This window comes from Haemaphysalis longicornis, unplaced genomic scaffold (genome assembly GCF_048455015.1).
Source record: "Haemaphysalis longicornis isolate Haplotype H1 unplaced genomic scaffold, Haemaphysalis longicornis Haplotype H1 scaffold_10, whole genome shotgun sequence".
In the NCBI taxonomy this organism is placed as follows: Eukaryota; Metazoa; Arthropoda; class Arachnida; order Ixodida; family Ixodidae; genus Haemaphysalis; species Haemaphysalis longicornis.
In genome coordinates this window covers 108,387,228-108,414,692 of record NW_027526204.1, presented here as the reverse complement: position 1 = coordinate 108,414,692, position 27,465 = coordinate 108,387,228, and the positions used below count along the sequence as shown (strand labels likewise).

Genomic DNA, 27,465 nt, shown 5'->3' with positions numbered 1-27,465 from the left:
ACTGACACCACATACACTATATTAGGTGATATTACTATGACCGGAAGTGATGCCATTTATGGTTATGCCGCGCATCCCGTTCTGGTAACGCCAGTGCTGTGCAGTGAAGCGGCCAGTCTATGCCAAATTGGTGGATTCTGTCGCAAGAGGCAGCGAACTGTTTTTACTCAAAAAAAGCTTTGCTGTTCACTCACTTTTAATGTAGTACAATGTCTCGTTTTGGTTCAAAGTTCTCCGAAAATTCCAAGTGCGACGCATTCAATTTTGCCCCTTAACCGGTCAATGCACCACTGAACTGTTTTGTGAATCATCCTCCGCTACGGAGTCCGTTACAACATAATTAACGTGCCTACTCCTACACGAATTTAATAAATTCAATCAGAATAATGCACACTCTTATTTTTCTTTCCGAAGCCGTTGGTAGCTTTGTGCAAGATAGGGCAGTGCTGGCACAAGACCATGAGAAGCATTTGTACCTATGTCAGTGCGAAACCTCTGGTTTGAGAGTTGATCGACTGGGTGCCTCAGTCTGTGCGTCCCACCAATTAACTCCAATTCCAAGAACTACACTTCATGAGGGACAAAATGGCAGCGAAATCCGGGTATGTAATGCGTTGTCCTCTTACAACTACCGTAAAGTTCCGAAGAACGCCCGCCCAAATTTTGGAGACAGCAAGTGAAAAATATGGGATGGGCGATCTTTCGGGTCAAGTGCGAAAAACAATCTTCCCGTAGGGGAACCCAGAGTAGTATGCGAAGCAGCCTTGGGCTCGACTCAAGTTCCTATTAGTTTTCAGTTCGATCGCGGCGTTGCGGGAGGACAATGAGGGGAGCGGAGCGCGCGCGCGCGTCATTTATACCGCGGAGCTACAGTGCGCCCCCAGCGGAGTATGCGGCGGCTACCGTCACGTCTCTAACCCTAAGCTGCTTCGCATTCTCGCGCACGGAGCCGCAGGTGTTGCCATTCGTTGCGCAATCCCGGAGAGGATAGGAGCTTCGGAGAGGAGAGGAGGAATGCCGGAGAATAGAGGAGCGTCGGAGAGGAGAGGAGGAATGCCTCGCATACTACTCGGTGTTCCCCTACGGGAAGATGACGACGGTGGTTGAACGCGAAGCTATCTCGTGATGGATTGTTTGGTTGGCCAATCCCTAGGGGCATCCTGCCACAATCATCATCACCGGTGCCTGGCTAGGCATGCGTAGTGGGTGTGTGGTACTCATAGGTTCCCCTACGGGAAGATGACGGCGCTGGTTGAACGCGAAGCTATGTCGTGATGGATTGTTTGGTTGGCCAATCCCTAGGGGCATCCTGCCACAGTCATCATCAGCGGTGCCTGGCCAGGCATGCGCAGTGGGGGTGTGGTACTCAGGGTTCACCTACGGGAAGATGACGACGCTGGTTGAACACGAAGCTATCTCGTGATGGATTCTTTGGTTGGCCAATCCATAGGGGCATCCTGCCACAATCATCATCAGCGGTGCCTAGCCAGGCAGGCACAGTGGGTGTGCGGACGGCGGACGACAAGAGAGGGAGAAACACAGCCCCGAGCATGAGATGCTTCGCATCTAATCCAATACCTAGGGGCATCCTGCCACAATCATCATCAGCGGTGCCTGGCCAGGCATGCACAGTGGGGGTGAGGTACTCAGGGCTTCCCTATGGGAAGATGACGACGGTGGTTGAACGCGAAGCTATCTCGTGATGGACTCTTTCGTTGGCCAATCCCTAGGGGCATCCTGCCACAATCATCATCAGCGGTGCCTGGCCAGGCACACGCAGTGGGTGTGCGGACAGTGGACGACGACAAGGGAGGGAGGGACACAGCCCCAAGCATGAGATGCTCCGCATCTAAAAGTGGCTGGACGGCGCCAGCGAAAACTGCGTAAATATCAAGAAAAAATACCAGATTGGCGAACTTTCGGCTCAAGTGATGTAAGGACAAACAAGTCACCGCATCAACACATGAATAGATGATTCGCGTTTGTTTTGTTCAGTCATCGGCGCTAAACCCATCGATTTTAGGGGGGGGGGGGGGATGTTTCGGCGGTGGGCGTTCGCTCGGGAACTTTACGGTATGCCTCGCAGCTAAAGCCAAAACAAAAGCTCCCTTTTCTGTGGAGCGTCGGCAAGCAGTGCCAGTACATCGGCCTCACACACACTTGGCTGCAAGAACGTCTGCACCTCCTCCGGTTTCTCACGGTTTGTAGCAAAGTGATGTCTACGATCGAAGGTATGCGCATTTTTACATGTCTGGCACAGATCCTGACGTTCTGTATCCGGGCTGCAGGATACAGAACAATACAATACGATAAGCTGCAGCTTATTGTTTAGTGGCACGTGAAGGTACACTTTCGTATTCTCTTCACTGGCTTTACAGTCAGTGACCATGCAGAGACGTTTTGAGAACAGCAGCATTTCTCGGGCCGAGTAAACGCTGAAATTTTGGCCTTTTGCTACTGCTAAGGTTACGCCTGCCGATGATGTAGACTCTTCAGACTCTCTAGTGGTAAGGTACCAACTATCGGACAGAGCAGCCTGGCTTGCTGGCGACTGGTGCACTGCTGGTTGAGAGCGGTGCAGTGATGTGCTTGTCGATGTGTTGCTACCAGACAGCGGTTGCGGCTTCCGCTGCTCTCAGCTTTGCACACGGCTCTGTGCATGCCCTGGTGTTTCTTAGCAGGTGGTGCGCACCCCTCTTGTGTTTTATTAATGCACACGACATGGAACATGTCGTAACCAATGCTCATGTCCAGTCATTTAGTAGCGCGCACACTCCATTGCGTTAAAAGAGACATTCCGTTTCCAAGTCAGTGCAGGCCGGGGGCACTTCCTGTTACACCTAGCGCCGTCGAATGGTTGGCTTGGGACACTCCCGCAATCTTCTTGATGAGCTGCTACAACGAGCTGGCTGTTCGACCTCACTGACCGCACCGGTAGCGTTGCAGCTTCAGATGTTTACATCCTGGGTTCAAGCCGCAGCGATTCCATCTTTTTCCGGGATTTTGTGTAGGAAAAATGCTCACGCAGATCAGTTCTGTGCATCATTTTCATAAATGAGGGTCATTTAATACCTTTTAAATCAGTGTAGGTGCAGAGAGAAGCCTCACCCGCCGCGGTGGCTCAGTGGCTAAGGCGTTGCGCTGCTGAGCACGAGTTCGCGGGTTCGATTCCCGGCCGCGGCGGCCGCTTTTCTGATGGAGGCGAAAAGCAAAAACGCCCGTGGGTACGAGATTTCGGCGCACCATAAAGATCCCCAGGTGGTCAAAATTAATCCGGAGCCCTCCACTACGGCGCGCCTCATCGCCTGCGTTGCGTCGGCGCGTTAAACCCCACAATCAATCAATCAATCAAATCAATCAGAGAGAAGCCTCATTGGGCTGCACGCAATGCTTATTGAACTACAAGTGCTACAGCTGACGAAGCTTGTCGGCTGTGAGCAGACACTTCCCAACAACGGAAGTGCATGAGAAAGCAATGCAATAGCAGATAGTACCTCTATTCTGCGACTTCTAAATGCGCAGAATGATGGGATCGATTCAAAACCAAGAAAATTATACACTGTGCTGTGCAGCTGTGGGCCTTTCACTCTGGAAAAAAAGTATACTTGGCAGTTGGCAGGGATGCCGTTGATCGCATTACTTAATGATTTGCTCTTTTTTTTTGCTACGTTAAAAATGTCATTAGGACCCCCTTAATAATAGCCATTTTACAGCAAAGCAGATTTGCGCCAAAAACAAGTCGTCATGTATATAGATGAAGAGGCCACCCCAAGGTCGTTGCAAGGCCATATCTTCTCATAAATATCGCTGAAAACCAGATGCCTCTTCCACTTGGGATGTTACATCTAAACTTAATGACATCACCCATAACTTCAGTGCATTGGAAAGGCAATGGAAAGGCAATGATTAGCCCAATGCAGCCGAGATATGCATTGACCACATCTCGAGAAGTGAGCACCAGATACGCCACGTGGGACAGCTATACCACACCCAACAAAGGAATCAAGTCGTGCTTATCTAGAGATGCGAGCCAAAAATGCTCTCTAAAAACGAGCCTTATCTACCGGAAAGCATAATCTTAGCAGTATTTTTAGCACGTCTTATACTCGCATCTAGTGGTGTAGCCAGAAATATTTTTTCGGGGGGGGGGGGTTAAGCTGCCGAAAAAAGAGCCTTCTGAAATGAGGAGATGCCACTCTCAGGGAAGAGGGGGGATGCAGCGCTCAGGAAATTTGGGGGGGGGGGGGTGTTCTGACACCCAAACACCCCCCCCCCCCCCTCCGACTACACACCTGCTCGCATTACCTCTTGCTTTGATCGTCACTCAAATTGCACCCTGAAGCAAGTGGTAAAAGTCCTTTTTTCTGATTGATTGATTGATTGTAGGGTTTAACGCGCCGACGCAATGCAGGCGATGAGGTGTGCCGTAGTGGAGGGCTCTGGACTAATTTTAAGCACCTGGGGATCTTTAACGTGCGCCGAAATCTTACACACGGGCGTTTTTGCTTTTCGCCTCCATCAGAAAAGCAGCCGCCGCGGCCGGGAATCGAACCCGCTACCTCGTGCTCAGCAGCGCAATGCCTTAGCCACTGAGCCACACTGCAGCGGGTCAAATCCTTTTTTTCAAGCAAAAGCTGTGCGATGCTCAGGGGTGCCCAAAGTCAGCTACACAACAGGTAGACTATATAGCACTAACATTGACTGGGCTGTTGCAAACCAATTCGATTAAAGTTTTAACTTGCTATTCTAGCTCTTGAACGAATGCAACTGAATTGAAACTACCGCACTGTTTCTATTCTATACCATCCACTTTTGTTTTGAACCCTTGGAACTTATGTGTAGGTGCTTATATTCGCAGCACGGACACTTTAAAATGACCCCGTTTTTTCCATTTGAAAAGGGCTCCTGTAATTGAGAAAAAAAAACAATATTGCTGCAAAAAAAAAGTAAATGACTGGGAAAATAATGAGCAAAGTGTGAATACCCAAGAAAGTAACAACTGAGCGAGGTGCACATCGCATAAACTTTTATTTTGTCGAGGAATACAGGGGAAAGAGTAATTAAAGCACGAATGCTCAATTTGGCTTCTTCCGTATACATGTACAAGGAGATGAGCTGTACTTAAAGAGGCTATACACAACACAAAATGGAGGCTGCACATTGCGCATCAAAGTGCTTCCAATGGCATAAAGTATCTTGTGTCACGCCAAACGAACATTTCTTTGCGCTGTCAAGTGTGGCAGCTAGCATAACCAAGCCAGTATTACACACTACAGTTCACTATTCAGTTCTAAGAGCACAACACTCTCTTCAGGGATAAAAACTCTTTAATGACGCAAAGCTGGCAATGTCCAAGCAAATAATATCTGCTATGCTCTAAAGCACCGTTGAAAGCTGTTTAGGCCTGCCACCAACAAACAAGCAGCAGCAGAAATGAAGATTCCATCAATTGGTCATCGTTCTCAAAGGAGTACTTTTTTTCACTGCTCTGGGTGCCCAGCCCAATGATCATAGAATGGCACATTAGAAGGTCGCTCGCAACGTAAATAATTGCTTACAGCAAGCTTGTTTATTCGTGTCAGTTTCGGTTTCGACGAAACAAGCACCGGGACGGTTGCCATGACAGGGTGGCGCTCTTGACGTCACTGGTCTCTTCGCGTCACGGCCGGTCTGGGCGCGCCCGCTAGAGCGAGCGAGCGTGTCCAGGCAGGCCGTGGCTGCACGCACCCTTGCAGCATGACGTAAGTCCCAAAACTGTGAAGTGATACAGAAGGCAGAGCAGCACGTGCCAACAGTAGCCAGTGCCTTGGCTACGTCACGGGAGCGCTATCGTCGGCAGTTTGGGGCGAGGTACTCAACACGTCATTGTGATACCAATGGTGAAAGGGTATCTGCTGAGCTTTCTCGTGCATGTGAAGATTAAAATTGACTTAAAATATCTCCTATTGAATGGTTACTGTTGAAACTTCCTGGGAGATATCTCCATATACAAAAAAAGCTTTGTACATAGTCGTGTCAGCTTTGGAATTTCAAGTTAGTACCACTTCAAATCCGGTGCGCACATTCAGAACTTTCATTTCTGCTGCACTGAAGCGTGTTGTTAATCACTAGAAGGCCTCTTCATACTAGTGATAACGAAGGTAACAAAGGAATTGGCGGCCGAGGTGCAATGCTGCGACAGCGGCGAAAAGTCAGTAGGTGTGCAACACAAAACGCATTTCAGTTCTGCTTCATCTCACAAGAGTGAGCGACCAGAGTGGTGGGAAGGGGTGCCATTCCATCACATCACCAGTACATCTCTTGTTATCAGCTGCCTGTTCAAATAAACTGACTTCTCCGATAAAGACAGATTGCACTGATACAATGGGCAGTGCAGCTATCTCATAAAGCAATAGGCTGACTTCAGCACAATGCGCTCATTACAAGCACCCCATCTTAAACTTCGCTTGCAAGCTATAATAACTAGTCTTACAAAGTCTTTTCAAAATCTTTCACCAGAGGCGTCTTCTCCTCCTGTACAACTTGATACAGGACACATGATCTGAACTCTGCCCCTTTTTTCAGCTTATCAAAAGGACCGTGATGGTGTCACCGGTATATCGGTCGGCCATACCCGAAAGGCGCACGAGAAGCAATCGGTACAAAATTCAACGCATACAATGTATCGATCTCTGCTAAAAAACTCCTCTGGCACGTTCGTTCGAGGCTAGGCACACAAAACGTTGACAACAGGACCAGGCTATGCTGCCCCTACAAAAGCAATACGCAGGTCACACGACAACCGAAGGAATATATTACTCCGGACGGGATTTCAACACCTTATCACAACTTCAGCCAATCAAGACATTGCACTTGAGAGGCGGCATTGCACAGTGGGTCGCGCACACACAGGAACACAAGGCGCTTTATCACATTTCAGGGTCACAACACAAGTCAAGCCAAGCCACAACGTGAAGTGGTCACCACAATGATTGCAGTCACTGATCTTTGGACAAAAGTGCTATATTTGGGTGTGTTGCCGACGGGAGGGCTTACGGACCAGGCACAGCATTCACTGAAGTGCGGATACATAATGCAGTTGGCGGGCTGCGTGGTCTGGCCACTGTCAGCTAATAATCCGGATTCATGTCCGTCACGAGGCGTGGGGAAAGGCCACGAAGGAAGAGGACAGGGCAGAGACCTAGGGATGAAGGAAGGGGTCACTCGTCCTTCGACTTGAACTTGTCCTCCAATGTTCCTGGAATCTGGAAGAAAGTGTTTAGGGCTGAACACTTTTGAGACTATTGGCAAGTGCTTCCGACAATGTGTGGCGCACATTCAGATGGTCGAGGATGTTTAAGAGTGTGACTTCAGCAAACGTGGGATCGATTTCGCTCAAAGGAGAAGTCTGGAATTGATGACCTGAAGATCTGAGAGCTGGAGAACAGATCAGAGTGACTGCAGTGCACAATGACTTTGCAGTCCAGTTATCAGAGATGAAATGCAAGCACCTTCAGCTTTTTGGGTTTCCATATTGTGAGCAGCACTTTCCACATGGTTTATTCATAATGTGCTTACCCACCACCAATTCAACATCAGGCTGTGAGAGTCCAAGCATGCCCCTTTGTGCCTTCAGACCACACAGAAAAGAAAATCACTTTAAAAAAAGCATAGCAGGCATGGAGTTATAAGCATGATGTGGTTGGCATGATTTCAAAGGTATCTTAAAGATATATCAGGATGGTAGCCAGTTGTTTTCACAAAGGAAGCAAACAAGTCATGCAACACTCAAACAATGTATACATGCATAGGTAAAGCTGAACAAATCCTAACCAAATGTTCTGTATTCTCTGTAGTTCCAATTTACACATTACTGCTGCATCCTATGCAATGGTGATGTTAGCATCAAGTGTGGGTATTTGTTGCTACAATAGTGACGAAACTACCAGAAATTGACACTCCATGGTTGTATTAATTGCTAGTATAGTAGTTAAGTTATAGTTAAGTAGTTCAATGCAGTAGTTCAGTCATAGATTCTCCACCACAATTAAAATGTACTGTCTTGCCATTTTTGTACTGGAATTGTTAGCGAGACCAAGGATGTTGACGGAGCACTTGGCTAAAAATGGGTAGGCACTTCTTTCATTTCTCAGTACTCACATATTTCACTAGTAATGCAGTTTTAACCTCACCTTAAAAAATCTTTGAGCTTTCAGGTGCGGCTGGTCTTAATTAACCTGGCAAGCTGCTAGTACAGCCTGGTTTTGCACATAATTGGTACCATAGACGTCAGTTCTATTCTTGTTTCAAATAACACGCTTTGCCATCGTAACCAGGCATCACGGCAACTTGGTGTGGTGCTAATGCGTTACAACAAGCATGCAGTCAAAGGAACTCGAAAGAGCACTGGAATGACAGTCCGAAAAGCAAATTGTTCATGTGCTCGTGCAGGCCATGGACTGAAGTCAATGCACTTTTAGGTAGGTCGAAACAGTTCTAGAGCGAGAAAGTTAGCTTTAGGTCCCAACCGCGCTCAGTAATTTGTTGCATGTACTTAATACGCTTTTACACTTCTTGGCAGCATCATTTAAGGGGGACACTGCCATTCACACAGCTCCTTTTAATTTTTAAGTAAACTCGGTGAAATTTGCCAGTCTTGCTGCTTTTTTTCCCACTGATTTCAAATATACAATTATTTTTTTAGTCACCCAATTAGTTCCTAAGAAAATTGGAGACAATTAGCCAGTTTTGGAGGAACAACAGACAAGACAGCGTTGATCATAAAAGTGTCATCTTTATATTTTTCAATAGTATGAACCCTGGTGGATGCAGTAAGAGTCGTTTTTTTTGCACTGCTTGGAACTAATTTTACAGCTCATTAAACTTTTGTGGCACCAGTGGCAAGGAACTATTTTAATGCCCATTTCAAACACCAAAGTTTAATGAGCTATAAAATTAGTTCCAAGCGGTGCATCAAAAACAGACTCTTTTATTGCATTCACCAAGATCCATAGCATTACAACATATCAAGATTACAGTTCTGTGACTAGCACTGTCTTGTCTGTTGTTCCTCCAAAAATGACTAATTGTCTCTAATTATCTCGGGAACTAATTGACTGACCCAAAAAATAATGGCATATTTGAAATCAGCGGGGAAAAAAAGCCGCAAGACTGGCAAGTTTCACAGAGTTTATTTAACAATTAGAAGGAGCTGCTTTAAGAGCCACGTCCCACCTTAAATCGATGTGTACTGGTGTGCAAAGGTGTGCTCCATTCATGCATAAACCAAAGTTGAAGTGCAAACGTATGCAAGCACTGATTCTCGGTCTGTGCATCCTGTGCTTCTTCCACTCAGGTTAACTGAGAAATTCTGTACTAGTCACCCTAGAAGTGAATGGAAGCTCTTGTTCTAGATGGCTTTGGGGCCCCTGAAGAGGCAGTGTTGCTTGTTTAGAACTGGGTGAAAGGCTTCTCTGGCCACAATGGTACTGCCAAGATTAGAGCCACTTCGTGCGTTCACTTGATTGATTGATTGTAGGGTTTAACGTGCCGACGCAACGCACACGATGAGGCGCGCCGTAGTGGAGGGTCCCGGATTAATTTTGACCGCCTGGGTATCTTTAACATGTGCCGAAATCTCGAACACACGGGCGTTTTTGCTTTTCGCCTCCATCAGAAAAGCGGCCGCCGCAGCCGGGAATCAAACCCGTGACCTCGTGCTCAGCAGCGCAACGCCTTAGCCACTGAGCCACCGCGGCGGGTTCGTGCATTCACTTGCACTCTCCAGCATAGTGCAAGGTTATGTGGTGTGCATACGTCCAGGTGGTTCGGTCTTATGGCACACGTCTTGAAGCTGCTGATACTCGTGATGTTTGCGCCCCACTGTGTGCCCTGTGAATTGCTTGCCTTATGATTTTGGCTTCTGAAGATTCAACTCTAGAGATAACGCTAAAGAAATGTGTTGTGTGCGCTTGGCAACTTGAAGTGATGGGCGATTTCAAAAGCAAAAGACTGGGTCGAGTGTGAGAAATTCAAAACCTATGAAGCACACAATTAAGGCTGCAGATGTACCGATTTTGTTTCTAATGCAAGCAATGTGCTGCTCTTGGCAAGTTGTATTTGACACAAGATTTGAGTACATACTGGTCGTGTCCTCTGCTGTGTACACATCATCTTTAAATTGCCACGTAATAAAAACAATGCAATTGCATCGGGTTTCTCGTGGAAATCAGCTAGGCCTAAACTTGAGAACAACGAAAAAAAAAACACTTCATATCACCCACATTTTCTTTTTATGTTTGGTTTATTTTTGTTTTGAGTAATTCTACCCAAGCAAGTACAGTGCATACAGGGTGCTTCATTTTAGCTGAAGAAGGTTTTGAAAACTAATTACTGTAGATGACAGAGTAATCATTTTGTAAATTATGTAGCATCACTACACATTCTGGTGGTTGCTCAAGAAGTGTTTCAAGTGAGAAGGAGTACTGGGAGTGACTCCAAAGTGGAACATAGCTACACTGCGGGACAAAAAACATTTTTAGTAATTAACTTATGGTTGTGTTGATAACAAGGTGCTCCACCGTACCATGTACATTGATAAATTCAGAGTTCTACTGCAACTATCTCACGGCACTCTAAGAAATGTCCTGTAAGAAATTCCTTACAGCTGTATGATAGACAGCTTTGTCATTTTCACAAAAGGCAATATGAAAACCCATTGTGAAAACAATGAAATGCAATGGGGGCAACCAGCTATCTCTGCATGTTCCCAAATGCTGTCACTCTGGTGATTTGCTTCCATTCACAGTAGATTTTTGAGACAATGACTTTGATGATGTCGCATCATACTGATGATTAGAAGTTTCATTGATATAAGGTGCCTATATACAGACCGATGGTACCATATAATGACTGGTATATTTGGTTGGTATAAGGTTGCTATATATAGTTCAGATAGCTGCCTTTTTTTACAACGAAGAGTTCGAAGTGCATTAGAAGAGAATGTGGCATATAGTGCTTATGGAATATCAGTAGACCTTTTCGCGGGTGAAAAAAAGTTTCAAGCTATGGCTCATTTTAGCTGTACCTTTTGCTACAGAACACTCAGAGAATGTTCATATTTCAGAGTTCTCTGTTTCAATGCAAGCGCACATCTTCAAAAGTTTAGTGAAAATTTATTCAAAAGTTTAAATTTTGGATTACACAAATTCTGTACTGCAACTTAAAATTTGTATAGAATAATATTTAGCTTCCGTTACTACATTAGAAAGGAACCAAGACAAAATGAACATGCCCATGATACTAAAGTTAACTCGAAGCTAAATTAAATGGCACGTCCAGATCACTTTTTGGTCATGGCCTTGTGCAAGCATTGAATCCAACACTTACAAATATTGAGAGAGAAAAGCACCGAATTGAACGAAGTGTCTATTAGAGCAATATCAAGCAATCGGAGTTCCCCGATAATGGATGCCAAGTAGTTGCCATCCTCTCAGAGTACAAGGTATGCTAGACTTCAGAGCAACCAAGCTGAAATTTAGAATGGACTTTGCCTATTCCGTCTCAATGAGAAACCACAATTAATGAAGCTCAGTCAAGCAACAGTGACGCTTACTCAGGTAATAATGTCCACAGGGCCTCGTAAGTGCACCATGAAAACTGACTCAGGCACTTTCACGACCTGCTAAGAAAATAACTCCCCGTATGCATGGCTTCCCACTGACACCCACATAAGCAGTGCATCCTTGGTTTTCCCAGAATTTCTGAAATGATCCCCAGAAATATGCACACAGCTTAGCACCAACCAAGCTAGCATTGATTTTGTTTCGCTACATCAACACCAGTGACAAATATTTCCACCGGTATCGAAGGCAGTGCCAGCTTGGGCTGTTGAGAGATAAAGGTGCGACGATATACAATGTGCAGGGAACACAACCTGCTCTTTTATTACTTTCTTTCATCAGATCACAGGCATGAGACCAACCACCACGAAGGCAACAGTGGACGTTTTGAGCACCAGCTACTCCAGCTACACTATGTCATGCCACACCAAACAAGCGGGTACACAAAAGAAAAAAAACACTGAGGTACGCCACTGCAACTTGCATCATGCTTTTTCATCACAACACAGCACGAACACCACTTAACTACACAGCATGGGACTAGCTCTTGGGAATGTCTACACCACTAATGCATCTAAAACACTGGAAGATATTTGAGACACGCAGGAGGTCGCAGGCATGGTTGCCATCACGCCGACCACAGCTTCAGCACCCAAGGCAATCACACGGATAAGGTGGGGTAACTCATCTAATATTAGTGAATATCACCACTGCCACCTGATCATCCTTCCTGGTGGCAATAATATCACCCAGCTGCGTTTTCAGTGCCCTTGTCTTTTGCCTCACATGCAAGCACAGCCAAGCAGAGAGTATGGTACAGCAAGAGCTTCGTAGCCAAGCCAAGCCTAGCTAGGCTGAGCTTCCCTGATGAGATCATGCACAAGACAGCATGCAGTTATGCTGCATTCACAAGATTACGACTCTGGTACACCACGAATTGTTCGTTCGGGGCAGACTCGTCTTAGAGCTATCTTTTTAATTTGCTGACTAATTTTAATGAAACTGCACAGCATTACGGAGTTCTTTTTGTGCTCATTTCAAATCTGCAATTAGATTTTTTGCAAGTTTATTATTTTTGAGATTAGCGATTCATTGCCATTACTTTGGGTCACAATTAGAAAATAACCACTCCATACAAAATGGTGATTAACGAGTGGCTAGGCAGACAAATGACTAAAGGATACAACGTTGGAAGAACTTTTCTGATTAGCTATTATTTTTGGTCATTTTACAACACTCTGAACTTCACACTTCTCACACACTGCCGGAAATGGCTCACAGGTGGGGTCAATTGAAGGCAATAATAATTTTCCAAAGCCTCCACTTCAAAATTTGGTTCCAACATTGTATTCTCCACACATTGAGGTATCAGAAGTGAAAAAAAATTACGGTTGTACCTGCCCTGTCTGCAAGATGCTTGCTTCGCATTTTAAGCCAAGTACCACCTTCCCATCAAATTCTGCGCAAAGCAAGCAGTAGAGTGCACTTCAAAATTCTATTTAAAATAAAATACGGTGCCTTTTGATGATTTTTGCAGGCTGATAGGAAAATGGCCACAGATGCCGAAAATGCCATTATTCAGAAAACGATTTTTTGACAGTTTTCAGCCCCAAAGACCCATCCGCCCCCTTAAGAAACAGTACTCATATTGCCAAGCTATCTGGCAATGAAGGCGCGGATTTAGAAATACACCCTTCGTTTATGAAGCTGAGAAAGCAGCCAGAGTAACAATGTAACGGTGAAGCCTCCATGTGCAGACAATAAGTGGTGTGGTAGGAGGACAGATAACCCCAGTTAAATCTAGTGCAGGTTTGCAGAGTGCCTGGCCTGAGTGATGGCACAATCCTTGCTTTCAAGCGATGAAACTAGAGGTTTTTTTTAGCTGAAATACAATCTTAGCTGAAGTCAACAGTCAGTGCTTGAGAGAATGAATGACCTGAGCTCTTACAAGGAAGTCTTGACGGTGACAAGCCCAGACAAGCAAAGCTGGTGCCCTCTTGGGAGTTGAGTTATGGAAATTTACAAGAGTGAAATGCCATGTTCACCTCCTGCTTGCATCGTCAGAATCATTACTAGAGGGAAGGTCCTTCTACTAATGCTCTTCGTTCATGGCTTCTTGCTAGAAAGAAATGCTGTTTTAAATGCTAACCACGGCTAGTCTGTTTGGGAAGACCCCAATATCTTTTTACTCGAAGGTGCTTTTATCAGTGTCTGGCAATCAGTGCAGGTGGATCAGTGACATTACTATGGCAACTTTAAGAAAGTTTCATCCAGTACTGGGCTTTTTCTCAGTTAAAAGATTTAATTAGAGGCAGTTTACATTAAAGGTGACATGTTGGTTACCTCACATGGCCAGCTATCAATCCTGAAAGCTTCTGGTTTGCTTTCATCATTCCTTTAAGACCAATGTATGGCTATGAACAAACTTTTCAAATAAACTTTCCAAATAAACTTTTGCGAGCCCTTCAAAGTAATACATGATTGCAGTCAATGGTAATGTAAAATCAGTTGAGCTACTAAATGCACCGTAAATCAGGCCCGAAAAGACATGTTGAGCACTTTTTTTCAATGGGCCAGAAAAGTGAAAGATCGAAAGCTGTTGAAGAGCAGCTAGTTGGTAGTCATGCAAAGCTATAGGTGGAGGCTTCAATCATGCAAAGCTCTGAATCAAAAACATGCTGTATTGCCCAAAAAATGTAACAGGATCGAAAATCCTGAAATAAGCTTTTTTTCATGCAAGATGTTTGTGCATGGTCCCAAATAATTCACAAGCTCAAACAGGTTGTGGGAAGCTTTTCACCATATAACGTACGGAATTTATTGTTGCTGAAGCCAATCACCAGGTTTGCTGAAGTCGACACTACAGAATGACAAGTCATCAGCACACACTCAAAGGCATTTCATTCATAACGTCTAAAAATAACCTGTGATTGAAAGTATCTCATTTGGTGTAGTGTTATGCCAGCATACACAGCTCACTATAGTTAGAAGGCAAAGCAGTCATCAAAATTCTGCTGAAGTATGTAAGGCAAACAATGTTAAATATTTTGACAAAACAACTATACGTAAGCAGAAAAGGATCAAATGACCATGGCAAAATACGTACCCACAAGACAGCAGCACAGCTATGGTAAAAACATGCATGCTGTTACTATATTGCAAGGAAATATTATTGGGCAGCAAAAGCTGGCGGCTTTTAACATGTTAGCTCGAAGGGAAGCACTTAAAAAACAGTACAGAACACGCCAGAAAACAAACATACTTCAACTGAAAATATGGCAGAAAACAACTTGGGCGTGGCATAAGTACAAAAAACAACTCCCAATAAAAAGAGTAAAACCAACTACCCAACGTGCTTAACATGACTTGGCATTGCACAGAAACAAAAACAAAATATCTAAATGTAAAATATTGCTACTCGGCTGTACACAAAACGTTTCGAAAAAAAAAACATGCCCGCAAAAAAGCGCTAGAACGTAATACTTACCGTATTTTCCTGTAAATAAGCCGTCCGAGTTGACGCTGGGCTGGAGCCTAATTATTGCCGCGACTTCGCAAAAGTCCAGACTAGTTCGTTAGCGCCAGCTAATATGCTGGGTGAGCAGCCAAAGTCAATGTAACGTAGCCAGCCCTCTTCAAAGGTTTCGAAAAACCAATCAGAATCAAGGCGACGGGTGAAGCACTTTTTTGCCCCTAAACAATCCTGAAGAGTTTTGTTTTCCAGCATTATTTTTTGTCAATGCACCAACAAACCTAACTTCAAATTAGTAACTTTATCGTTCCAACAACGCACACATGTAAAAAATTACCAGTGGTGGAAACACGTTCTTGAAATACCATAGTTAGCGAGCGGCACGGCTTATCTACCGAAAAATACGGCAATGCAAACATTGTTGCGGGTACATTTACAGGCAGTGCAAGTAAATTCACAAGCACTACTACGCTATTTACAAAACCTGCACTAAGATGGCTCGCATGTGAACAAATGCCCTTATGACACTATTTGTGGATAACTAACGTAACACTTAGGCTTAAGACTGTACCACAAACCCTGGCTGTTCCATCGTTCAATAAGTAAGCAGCTGATCACACGCCAGTAAGCAACAACCGCCAGAAATATGTCAGCGATTGGTTTTTCAGAGTTCACAGGGACCTGTAAACGGTCCTATGGTAAAATCACAGCTAAAGAACAAACGGTTTTACTAGACTTCAATACCAAAAGTCTGAAAAACCTGCAGGCGACTGTAAGACTATACTGTTCCCTTCCGTTGATAAGCCTAAGTAATCCGCTAAGTACTCAATGGGCTCGGATGTCAGTTATGCTGTTTTTTTAGTCAGGTACGAGGCAGTACTGGTGAAGAATTTGAGCAATAAAACTGACTACATGTGTGGCTATTTGCTGCAGCTACAAGATACAAGAGTACTAAAACAGGGCAACTACAATGACTCGAGCGTTCAAAACGTCAGAAGAAGAGCAGCACTCCACAGCATGAACAGAAAAAGGAAGGTATGGAAAGGGTGCCGTTAACCCTAAAGAGAGCATGCAACGTCAGCTTACGAACTTGCGACATACAGAAAAAGAACGTACGTCAGACCAGGCTCTCCGAAATGAGTATTGCAAAGTTGTACAACAGAAAAGAATGCTACCGTGGTGCGGCATAAGAACCCACCAAGCTTACAAGGGCAATTCCAATTTACACAACTTAAAATTAACCAAGGTTTTGCCAGTAGAATTTCCCAACAGGCACTGCTAAGAGCAGCAATGTTATAAGTGCTTTTGGGCATTTGTTGGCAGAGCAATTACAGGTGAAATTTTCCGTTGCTAATAATAAACTGATAAAAACAACCAAGTGGACTGTCTGCTGCCTCATAGACATCGGTGATGGCCAGTAATATTACTACTTTTATTTGCTGTTCAAACATACCTGCCTTAATGTTCTGATCGAACTAAAGTCCAGGATGGACCCAGAAAGTCACATGCCTATTCAACAGATGTACAGAAATAGAAAAGGAAGGGGTGAATGTCTTATCTTATTCCTATGGCGAAAATGCATTGTGGGCAGATACAGCTAAACTGCCCGGCTTGCACGCACACCTATCAACGGATGAAGGCCCAGAAGCAATGGCCAAGCTTGCGCACTAACGTGCTCTCAACTTTTCACCAAGTGTCACACTTTGTGAAAAAAGCACTCTCAACTTTTCACACTTGGTGAAAAGTTGAGAGCGCGTTAGTGGGCAAGCTTGGCCATTGCTTCTGGGCCTTCATCCGTTGATCTTTGCGAAACAACCTGTCTCCATCACTGCTTAACAAACCCCCACACCCCTTGTCTAACAACAATGGTAACGGTGCACCAACTACATACACGTTGGTACACAAAATTAACCGCTCGCGAGAAAATTTTCCGGCATGGTCAATGTCCACAATGTTTAAGGGGTACTTAATCAAAATTTGGGGGTTAATGTTATACAGTTTGCTTCAGTCATTTTCCCCAGAATACTTAGGCTGAAGTACGAATGGCCCGCGATGCACGGAACATACATAATTTCATCTTACTACATCGACGGAACAGCTCAGGAAGCAGCGCACACCGAAGGGACATCAGCTTGAGGTCTTTAGATATAACGCGCAGAATCTGCCTGCACCATCGACCAAAATCACAAGGTGGATTGAATTATCAGAGGAATTTACAGAGCTCTCTAGGCTTATCTTCCAGCCAACAGGTGGCACTGGGGTTCACAAGTTTCTAGCTACTCGCATGGCCCACGACTGGCTTCTCTCGAATGTAGCTCTTCCAAACTGCCCTTTACAGTGAACCAGAAATTGCACTGTTCAGTGCACGGCCAAGCCAAATGCACTGCCTTGCCAAACCTGAACCCTTTACCAGAGGCAAAGCAGCAATCCACTGTATTTGCAAATTCCACTGCTGCGCATCATTCGTGGTTCGTGAACTGAAGACGTATTCAAACTGCGTACAGCTAACAACTATTAGGACAGTCCTCCTAACTTACAGCAGCCATTCAACATGGCATCGATGCTGCCGACATCACATCCCGCTGCACCAAGCTTCTACCGCTGTCCACTAAAGGGGTGCGGTAGCAAACGACCAGACCAGGACGCTCCACTCTCTAGATTGGTTCAATCAGTGCGGACATCCAAACTGTCCACGCTGCTAGCTTTCTGGAAGAGTGGGCGGCGGGCGGAGTTTGCCTAGCCCCGTATAAACGCGTCCTCAGTGGACAGGAACTCTTCGGTGATCTGCGCTGCTTCCAGCAGAGCCAGGCTGTCAGCCGTGGCATCAGTCTTGGCCTCGCCGTCGGCGGTACTTACGCTGGGCTTGGACCGGTGGGTGTCCACAGCGGCTATGGGCACGCTGTACTTCTTCATCTCGCAGCCGTACGCCACGGGGGTCAGCTTGACAATGCTGTGCAGGGGCACGCGCAGGTACGGGAGTTCCTCTGTTGGGGTCAGGCCGTGGCAGCAGCAGCGGGGAAAGGAGAAGGGGAAGGGGGATGAAGAGAGAAGGAAACGCACAGGTGTCGAGCTCAGGGAAGCGGTGGTAGGCAAGTGGAGGGGCTAAAACTCACTAGGCCTAGTTATTGTGCTAGGCCTAACTACCACATTAGGCCTAGCTAATGTTAGCCCTAGCCATGGCGTTAGGCCTAGCCGTGGCGTTAGGCCTAGTTGACACACTGCGTGCCAGCACCATGTGAGTGGCAGAGTTGCGAGGCTCCATTTCCCCTGCTGTTGCACTGGGCCCAGCTATTGTAAAAGGCCTAGCTGACATTAGGCCTAGCAGACCCCGACAGTGCCAACAGTGTGGAGTGGAGGTATTATGAGACTCCATCCGCCTGCTGAGCCACAATTTTGCTCGAAAGTGTTACGATACTTCAGCAGTTGTTATTTAAGTACAGCCCATCACAAAGCTGTCCACTCGAGCCCTGCATGTAACTTGTGTCCGGCTTTGCAGGATATGAGACCGGCAAAATGGAATGCAACTTTATGCAGAGGCTTAGGAATATTAGTGTCTTGAAAACCTGTGACAAAACATGTGCAGCACCAAAGCTGTCACAAAGATTCTTGGGGATTTGTACGCTACAGCCACTGCTGCCACCCGTGTATATGTACACGCACTTCTCAAATTCAAATTTTCCATTTGCACAAACTCATTCTATCTTTGGGGGCTCCCTGAAACTGGTCATCTAACAGTTCTAGATAGTAAGTAACCAAAGGTCGGTTCAAATTCAGATTTCCCTCAGATTTCCGCCCGCATAGCACTATGCGAGAAAGGTGCAAAATGCCAGCAAAGAGCAGCTTAACAGCTCCAAAAGACACAAACGTGCCCATTTTCCAAAACTGAAATCAGAGCCCGAGTAGACAATACAGTGTTAAGGTAAAATCTTGTATCTGCTTAAATACTTTGAAGACACCGGAAAATACCAAGTTTTTCTGGAATGCTGACATGATCTGTGATGGATAATAGTTGCATAAAAATAAGCACTCAGTGCAAAATAGAGTCAATCAATGAACAAATGCTTGCACAGCTTTTTCACATTGCCTGTCTATACTTACGTCCACAATAAACTTCTCAATCCAAGTAGCCAGCACAATGAATAAAGTACACACACTTATGCCAACACATGAAGTTTGTTGAACAGACACTAATTCCTGCATCTCTGAACTGAACAACTGCCCCTTCCATACCTGTACCATTTAAGGTTTTATGAATTACAAAACTGGTTCGCATTGTGCTGCACCGAATGTTGTTGCTTTAATGTAGATACGTTGAGCTAGTTCAGCAAAAGCTACCAACTACAGTCTACGCTCGTTACAGCAGATCCGGCAACAACGGACTTTCGGTTACAACAGACCATTTCTGTTGGTTTGTCTGGTCACGATGCATTTTAAATGGAGTCCACTCCGCTCATAACGGACCCGGCTAGAGCAGACTATCGGCTACAACAGACTAAATTTTGGGCGAAAATTGTTTCGACTGAATGTTTATAGCGGACTTCCGCGAGGCCGGCATCCGATGTGCTTTTTCTTTGTTTATTTTGGCAAGAAAACTGGTATGTCTGGCAACATTGCTGGCAGCCGGGTCATTGGTGCAGCCAAGCCAAGCCAGTGCCAGTGGCTTTTATTTGTGTGTGCGACCAGCGGCATGAGCGGCAGGGTAGCTGATTTCACTGTCCGATAAATTAAGCGTAATTAACGCTGTCGAACATGGGAAAAAACAGGCCGACATCGCCAAAAGTACAGGCCTGTCTAAGCAGACGGTCCGCTCTACCGTCAAGAACAAGTCCGGTGCCACGACACTAATTAGACCGTTGCCAAACACGACTCCGGTGATTGAAAAAAGTGGTGCACTCGGAGGCGAGTCTGCCCTCGTCAGTTTTTTTATATAATAAAAAACTAGGGTTAAGTGAAGTTCGGCTTTTATTATTCCCACCCATGCATCGTTCCCGTTCCGTTCGGTGAAAAAGGTAAGAAATGCTTCAAGTAGGGGGGTTGTTCCCCATCCATTGTGTGCAATCTGCCGGTAACCGTGCACAGTCCAACTGGTCTAACTTTCGATTTTACAGCTGTCTGTCATCAGATTATTTCGTTACAGCTGTTTCAATGACCAGACTAAAATCTCTAAAAATCTGGAAGCTGCCTTGAGGGAACGTCAGGCAGCGATTCGATTTGTTTGCCGAATGGTTTCGGGAAAACCTGCCTCGTCGTGAGGGGATTTAAAAGAGCCTAGCTAATGCTGATGACCACGACTGATGTTTTATAGCTGGTTAATAAGTGCGCCTAGTTATATTCTTGCTTTATTTGCTCACCTCATCATGCGTCTTTACACGCTTGACCGCAAGCGCTAGGCCTTTTCCAAGTGCCGGTTCTAAGCTTTGGAAACTGTGTTTACGCGATTCTTTGCCGTCGCGCGAACACTGTGCAGAGGTGCGCAGGCGTGTAGAAAGAACAAAGTTGTACTATTCATATGCAATACCCACTCTAGAACTCGTACTCACCCCCCCCCCCCTGTCGGATACTGCATACTTCGGCTACAGCGGACATTTTTTTCCGGATTCAGAGGGTCCGCTGTAACGGGCGTAGACTGTATACCCATGTAAGGCATACGCCACAGGAACAGCCAACGTACTATATGACATACGACGAATGAATTGCTTTGAAAGCACACAATGCCGTGGAAAATTTTATTGAGGATTCTTGCACAACATTCATTCGTACAAGTACACCTGTAATGCCTATCAGTATTTAAAGAAACAAATACAAGCAAAGCTGGCATCAAAACAGTTCCTATCATTTCTCGCAAACTGTCACACCAAGCATCACAACCAACGCAGGCAATAAGCTGAATTTGGTGGTTACATATTGTAACTAGCTATGACCTTTTTTTTTAACAAGAGTTCTGTGCAGTATTGTAAGTTGCACCAATGACCGCAGTATCAGATGCAACAGGTCATTCAGGTCAAAGAAAAGTATTGCACATGGAACGACTAGCAAGAGGGCTAAGCCATAAGAATACAAATGGTACTTAACTACACGTAAAAAGAAGAAATTGTAATTGAGCCAGACACGTTAAAGGCGTGCCCGGTAAGTTATGGCTATGAGTTCAAATAGATGTTATGAAGTATATTGCACTTTTAACATCGAGGTCTACAGGTCAAGGTTTAAGTAGGACAAGAACCTGAGCAATTTCCAAGACACTGAGCAACTTCGGAGACTTGCAAAAATTGAGTGAAATAAAAGACTAGACACTAAAGTTAAAAATAAGTTTTTAGTTAATCTCAAGGTTTAGAAGCCCCAACCAGGCAGTTTCGAAAGCCCTGGTGCAAGTTGGGCAAGGAACCGCAACGAATCTGCATTCTACCTACCATTAATAGGGGATAACAGCTTCATTTTGAGTACCCTCGCCCATGTGGATTCCCAATACGAGTGTGTGTGCGTGTGCACGTGCGTTTGCGTGCATGTGCATGTGTGCACATAATAAAAATCCTATTGCTTGAATTAAATTACTCTTATTCCTATAACATTTTAAACCAACAATATTGTACTGCTTAGTATTATTTCTTAGTAATTTCATGTACTACTACGGTCTGCTTGAACTCAACGAGTACAGCCTTGGAGTGGCGATGGGCTGGACGTTACGTGAGGGCAGCTAGATTGTGAATTTACGAGCGAGTTTGATTCAAACACTGGTGATTCAAAGTAGTGACAATAGCATATGCGGCAGTGGAAAATAAGGATGAGTGTAGGTTATGTGCTATGACCAGAGCGTTTGGTGCCTCCTTAAAGTGGCCATGCAGACAAAACACAAGTTTGGTTCATTCGAAAGATTGCCTCGTTAGAATCATACTGACCCCACTTTTAAGGCACACTTTGCTCAAATAAGCTACATAATTAGGCAAAAAGGGAATTACCATGCGACCAACTAGCTCATTTCTCGCAACTGGACCTATGATGTCATATGTGACAGATCTGCGATTGGCTGGGGCCAGCAACAGGAAACGCAAATTATCACCATTTATCAGCTTGCCGAACGAGCTATTTGCGCTTACATTTAGGGCACAGTCTTCTTATAGCAGTAAGAACGGTGGGGTAAACAGTGGAAGTTACGGAAGCGCGCGTAAACATAGAAGTACCGATGCGTACTGCTGTTGGTACTGCGCGCACTATGCTGTTTTAGCTGCACAGCACAGCGGTGCTTTGGGGTTGCCTCTAACGTGATCATATTTGTCGAGTGAGCGCCATGTTTCAATAAACGATTATTTTCTACCTTAACAAAAGCAAGCCAGGTACAAATACGGTAAAAAACAAAGGCAGAAAACGGCCAGCCTCAACATGGTGGTGCCATCTAGGTTGACGAATGGTAAACAAGGCTCCCCACCACATATGACATCATTGCAGACGTCACTGAAAATTTTAACTTAAATTGATTAATTTAAGAGTAAATAAAGCATTGTTTGGACAAGCACTGGGGGCACCACAAAATATGAAATCTTTCGAATAAAACAAACTTGTATTTTGTCTGCACGGCACGTTTAAGCTGCATTCAACTATATGCTTTCCCATGTACTCTTGCAGTATTCCTTACAGAAACGCTTCAACAACATCCGTTTTAACAATAACTGTGAGGTTACCCGCTAGAACAAGTCACATAGGCAAATCGTTTAGATTAATGCTATTGATACAGTGCTTTCAAGCATACACTAAACAATAAATATCTGTAGCAATTTACGCCTGTCTTTTGTATCATGGTCGTCACCAAAAGTATTGTGCTACAAAAGTGTTACAGACTTAAATCGCAACATGCTGTTCCTCACCGAGAAAACTTGTGCTAGTGTAAATCAATACAGTCAAAACTCGATCTAACGAAACCCTATCTTACGAATTTCCCGATCTAAAGAACAAATTCGGATTCCCCTGCAGATGCCTATATGGCTCAATGCTTTCATGAACTCCAAGTAATGAAATAAATTCAGCGCCATTCCTGATTTAACGAATTATTTCGAGTAACACAACATTAAAAAGGAGCAATTTCAGATGTGTTTTGTCAGTACGCCATGACGATTACCGCGCCACATCATCGTAAACTGCTTGAAGCACATCGGCTTCATAGCGCACCCTTCCGAGGCTGTATTGAGTTCCGCAAGCGCTCAAAATGAGCAAGAAGAAATCCCGCCCAGTTCGTAGAAACAGCTTCATTGGCTTAATGAGGTGGCAGCATATCTGAGCTCCCACGATTATTTGCGTGGCGACGCGGTTGCAGAATCCGCTTTGACGGAGGTTTTGAATGATGAGGTTGTACAATTAGTTTCTAGTGCACAACTGGTGTCCGAGGGTGCTGACGACCCAGAAACCGCTGAAGCTTCCACGCCCACTCCAGGCCAGGTAACAAACGCTGCTGACTTGCCCAGGCGCTTTGCTAGGGCTCATGAAGGAACCGACAGTGCGTTGAACGTGCTTCGCTCGCGTGCTACGAAAAGTCTGGCTACCCAACGCTAACAAAGCGCGCGCGGGCAGAAATCACAGGCCTTTTTGCCAGGAAATATATTCATTTCCCCCAGAACCCCTCGCACTTTATTGTTATTATTTTCACCACAAACTTTTACCACATCGCCAAATTATCGCCAGGCGAGCGCAGCGGCCGCCACAATAACAGTATCATTGCAGCGCTGGGATGCTCCTCCATGACCCGTCGAATTTATGAAATCAACTGCTAGTAAAATGAGAGCCCCAATTTTGCAAAGTTCTCAGTTTAACGAAATGATTCCTAGTTTCCCCGAGGACTTCGTTAGATCGGGTTTTAACTGTATACTAAAGCAATATCTCATAAGGCAGCTATCAAAACAATGGTCTCAACTTCATACGATTCATTCACACACCATGGGCACCAAAAACACCGCACAATTAAACACCTAAACTCTGACGGCATTACACTAACAGACACACATTCACAACAGACAAACCATGAGCCAATAATCAAAGCTTTCCAGAGGGGAAAGATATGGTTTTATCGCACGAAAAATATAAAGATGAAGCAATCAAGCTTTGGTTTTCACCCACTGAAGAATCTGTGGGATGCAGGTAGCTAAATAAACTCATTTTTTCAATTCAGCCTAGCCTCTCTAGAGCATGATACGAATCTCTGAACGTAAAGTTTACTGTGAAGCAATTAGCTGCACTGCATAAGCGAATACATCATGCTGCCACCGTTTAATAAACCTAAACTATAGGCTTAGCTTTAGGCCTAGATAAGCCTAAATTTATTATGAATTTTCGTCGAGGAAAACCGATACACAATGCGATTCACCACATACAAGACCACTTCTGCAGCAAACACTCCAACGGGAAGCAAAAACACCAATAATATGACCAGAGGGAATAAGGTAAACCTGAGCACATTTACAAACCTACGCATGGAATGGGCGTTGCTACTTCCCTATTACGTAACACTGCACTGCACAACCCTCACTGTAACATGAGTGAGAGCTGCTGCCACACTGGAAGTCGAATGACCTTTGGACGTTCGAAAAAGCATTTCAACAATGCACGAGTTTTACTATTTGCATACAAGGAAGGCAAACCCAGTGACCGCCTGCTTTGTACTACATAGCCGCTACACTTTAAGCAAGTTCCGTGCATATCCGCGATTCCAATTAGGATGAGCATTGTGTAATTCATGCCACCAACAAGTGCCTCCCATGTGCGGACATGCTAGATGTTGGTTCTCGCAATTTTCAACGAGTCCCATGTTCAAAAATATCTCTTCATAAAAATAAACCCTACAACAACTTGTAACAATCTACACTACCCAAGGACAAGAGCATTTGAGAGCATTAGTAGTCATACATGAATCCTTCAACTTGACACAAATCAGTTTCTGCCTGCGATGTAACTTCCAAAGCTCCACCTTTTTCAGCAAGAGGGGATTCACTGAGTGCCTTTCCATAGAGTTTCATCAACAATGCATGGGGAAAGAAGGAAGCTGTTAAATGGGCCATGCAGACAAAACGCAAGTTTTGTTCCTTCGAAAGATTGTCACTTTAGAATCATGCTGACACCACTTTCAATGCAAACTTCGCTCAAATAAGCTATATAATTTGGAAGGAACGGAATTGCCCATGCCACTCACTAGCTCATTTCCCGCAACAGAACCTGACGCCATATGGCCAGCTGTGCGACTGACTGAGGCCGGCAAAAGGAAGCTCAAGTTAGGCAGGGCTTACAAGCTTTTATTCATTTTATAGCAGTAAGAATGGTGGAGTAAACATGGAAGTTACGAAAGTACATGTAAATGCACAATGCTTGTCATAGCTGCACAGCAGTATGGCACTTTCGGGTTGTCTGACATTCACGAAATGATTACTACCTACTGTAACAAAAACAAGCCAGGTGGAAAAGTGGTCAAAAACAAAGCAAAGGCTAACAGCGGTGCGGAGCGAAATGGTGGCGTCATCTAGGAGGGCTGACCGTGATGGTAAACTAAGCTCAGCAGTAAATGCGCGCACGCCGCAGCTCTAGCCTCGCCACGCCACAGTACGCGGCAGAGAGCCTAACAGCACACTAATGTTCACTTGAAGACCTGCTCTTGTGATGTCGTTGCAGATGGCGTCACAATACACACAATTTGGCAGGAGAATCGAAATTTTAAGCTAAATTAATTGCTCAGTGAATAAAGCATCATTTGCTCGCGGACAAGCGCTTGGGGGCACAATGAAACACCAAATATTTCGAATGAAACAAACTAGCATTTTGTCCGCACAGCCCCTTTAAGACCAAACTACTTGAAATCTCACTCTAACACTTACTCTAAGATTCACACCTCTGGGAATTTTTGGAACCCAGCTTGCAGTCGCTGTACATACTCGCTGAAGAGCAGAGTTGCCTTACATCGAGTCCAAGGATTATATAACAGTTCTTACCATTATTTCTAAAGACTTTCCTGCAACTACAAAACTTGATGCCAACTCCAACAAAGGTTGAAAGTGGGTAAAACATCAAGGCCATCACCAAAAGTTTCCTTGAACTCCTTTGGTTTGATACAAGCTCCTCTGGTTCCATGTGAGCTCTCTTGGTTCCAAGCAAACTCTTTCGACTTCATACGAGTTCCTTCTGTTCTATAAGAGCTCCTTCCATTGTACTTGACTTCCTTCGGTTTAAAAGAGTTCTACAAGAGTTACCTCCTTATAATCTACATGAGTTCTTTTTTTCAGTTCTATACTACTTCCTTCCCAGTTCACGAACATGTGAATCATGACTAGTCTGATCAGTGCAGAGATGTAGGCCATCGGCTGCATATTTTAGATGAGTTACATTCACCGAGTACAATTAACATCTGTGCCCTAGAGGGTGCGCAACGACCACGCACTTCGAATCTTGGTCGGCTCACAACACTGACTGCTTCCAGTTTAAACATGAAAGTGGCTATTTTATTTGACGCCAAAAAACTGGGATTCCCATGCAGTCTGCCACTTCTTGAGCAATGTGGCATATGCAATGGATTTTGGAATGCCATCAACTAACTGTTCCGTGTGCAGTTAGGGGCAGTTCTCATCCAGCTTGTCACTAGCATGCAGATCACTGTCTCAGATACCCCAGTAATTTTTCAAACATTTAGATGCTTTTGCACGACGCCCTGAATGCATACTGCACCAAAACATCAGAAAACTCGATGGACAGTTCCCCTTCTGCTTCAGCCAGTTATTGCCTGACACTATTGTGCATGACAACCTGTGGATAACGCCCATTTGAATGTGGTTTCCACGTGTCCCGAGTCATTAACATGTTTGTGGTTTCACCTGCCACGCCATGGTTACTGTAGCTGCCACGGAACTGGAGATACAACCACGGTCAGGATAGCTGCAAGGGAGCTGGGGCATTGCTACCTCGCGAAAGCCACGCCCGCACTGAAACTTGCAGGTTTAGACAACCGCAGCTCTTTTCCCCGACTCAAAGCTCGTCTAGAAAGAGGAGCCAGCAGAGAACTCAATGTAAGGCAACTTCACCCTTTTTTCCTCCTTATGACGAAAGCAAAAATCACTTTTTCGGGGCATCCTCTCCACACAACCCAGTAAAGACGTGAACAGCCCTGGTGAACACATGACTGGAAGCACTGGTAAACACAACTCGCTCTCCTAGGAGGGGGGGTGGGGGGGAAAGACCGCGAGAACAGCGTCTTTCCTCAGAGCAGCTCGTGGTCATCCACTGCGCCCACGTTTGTCTTCAGCTCAGTCATCTGGCAGCCGTGCGCAGAGAGAACCAAGTGCAGCATGGTGTGCAGCGGAACGTGCAATTCCGTCATCTCCTCTGCATCAATGCCGCCACGAGCGGAGCCAGAGAGAGGCCCAGGAAGAAGAA

General features: G+C 45.1%; 1 protein-coding gene across 6 annotated transcripts in view; it reads right to left on the bottom strand.

The window, feature by feature from the left end:
- Positions 1-27,465, bottom strand: part of Pfrx (6-phosphofructo-2-kinase/fructose-2,6-biphosphatase) — a 179,128-nt gene that overhangs the window by 17,307 nt on the left and 134,356 nt on the right. For 3 of the 6 annotated variants that reach the window (XM_077690350.1, XM_077690349.1, XM_077690345.1), the window contains one exon: positions 13,505-18,056. In XM_077690350.1, coding sequence (XP_077546476.1) covers positions 17,809-18,056 — 248 coding nt within the window. In that variant the 3' untranslated portion in view covers positions 13,505-17,808. Of the gene's footprint in view, positions 1-5,005; positions 7,245-13,504; positions 18,057-20,664; positions 27,415-27,465 lie in introns of those variants that run through there. The other 3 variants (XM_077690347.1, XM_077690346.1, XM_077690348.1) reach the window with 3 other exon arrangements.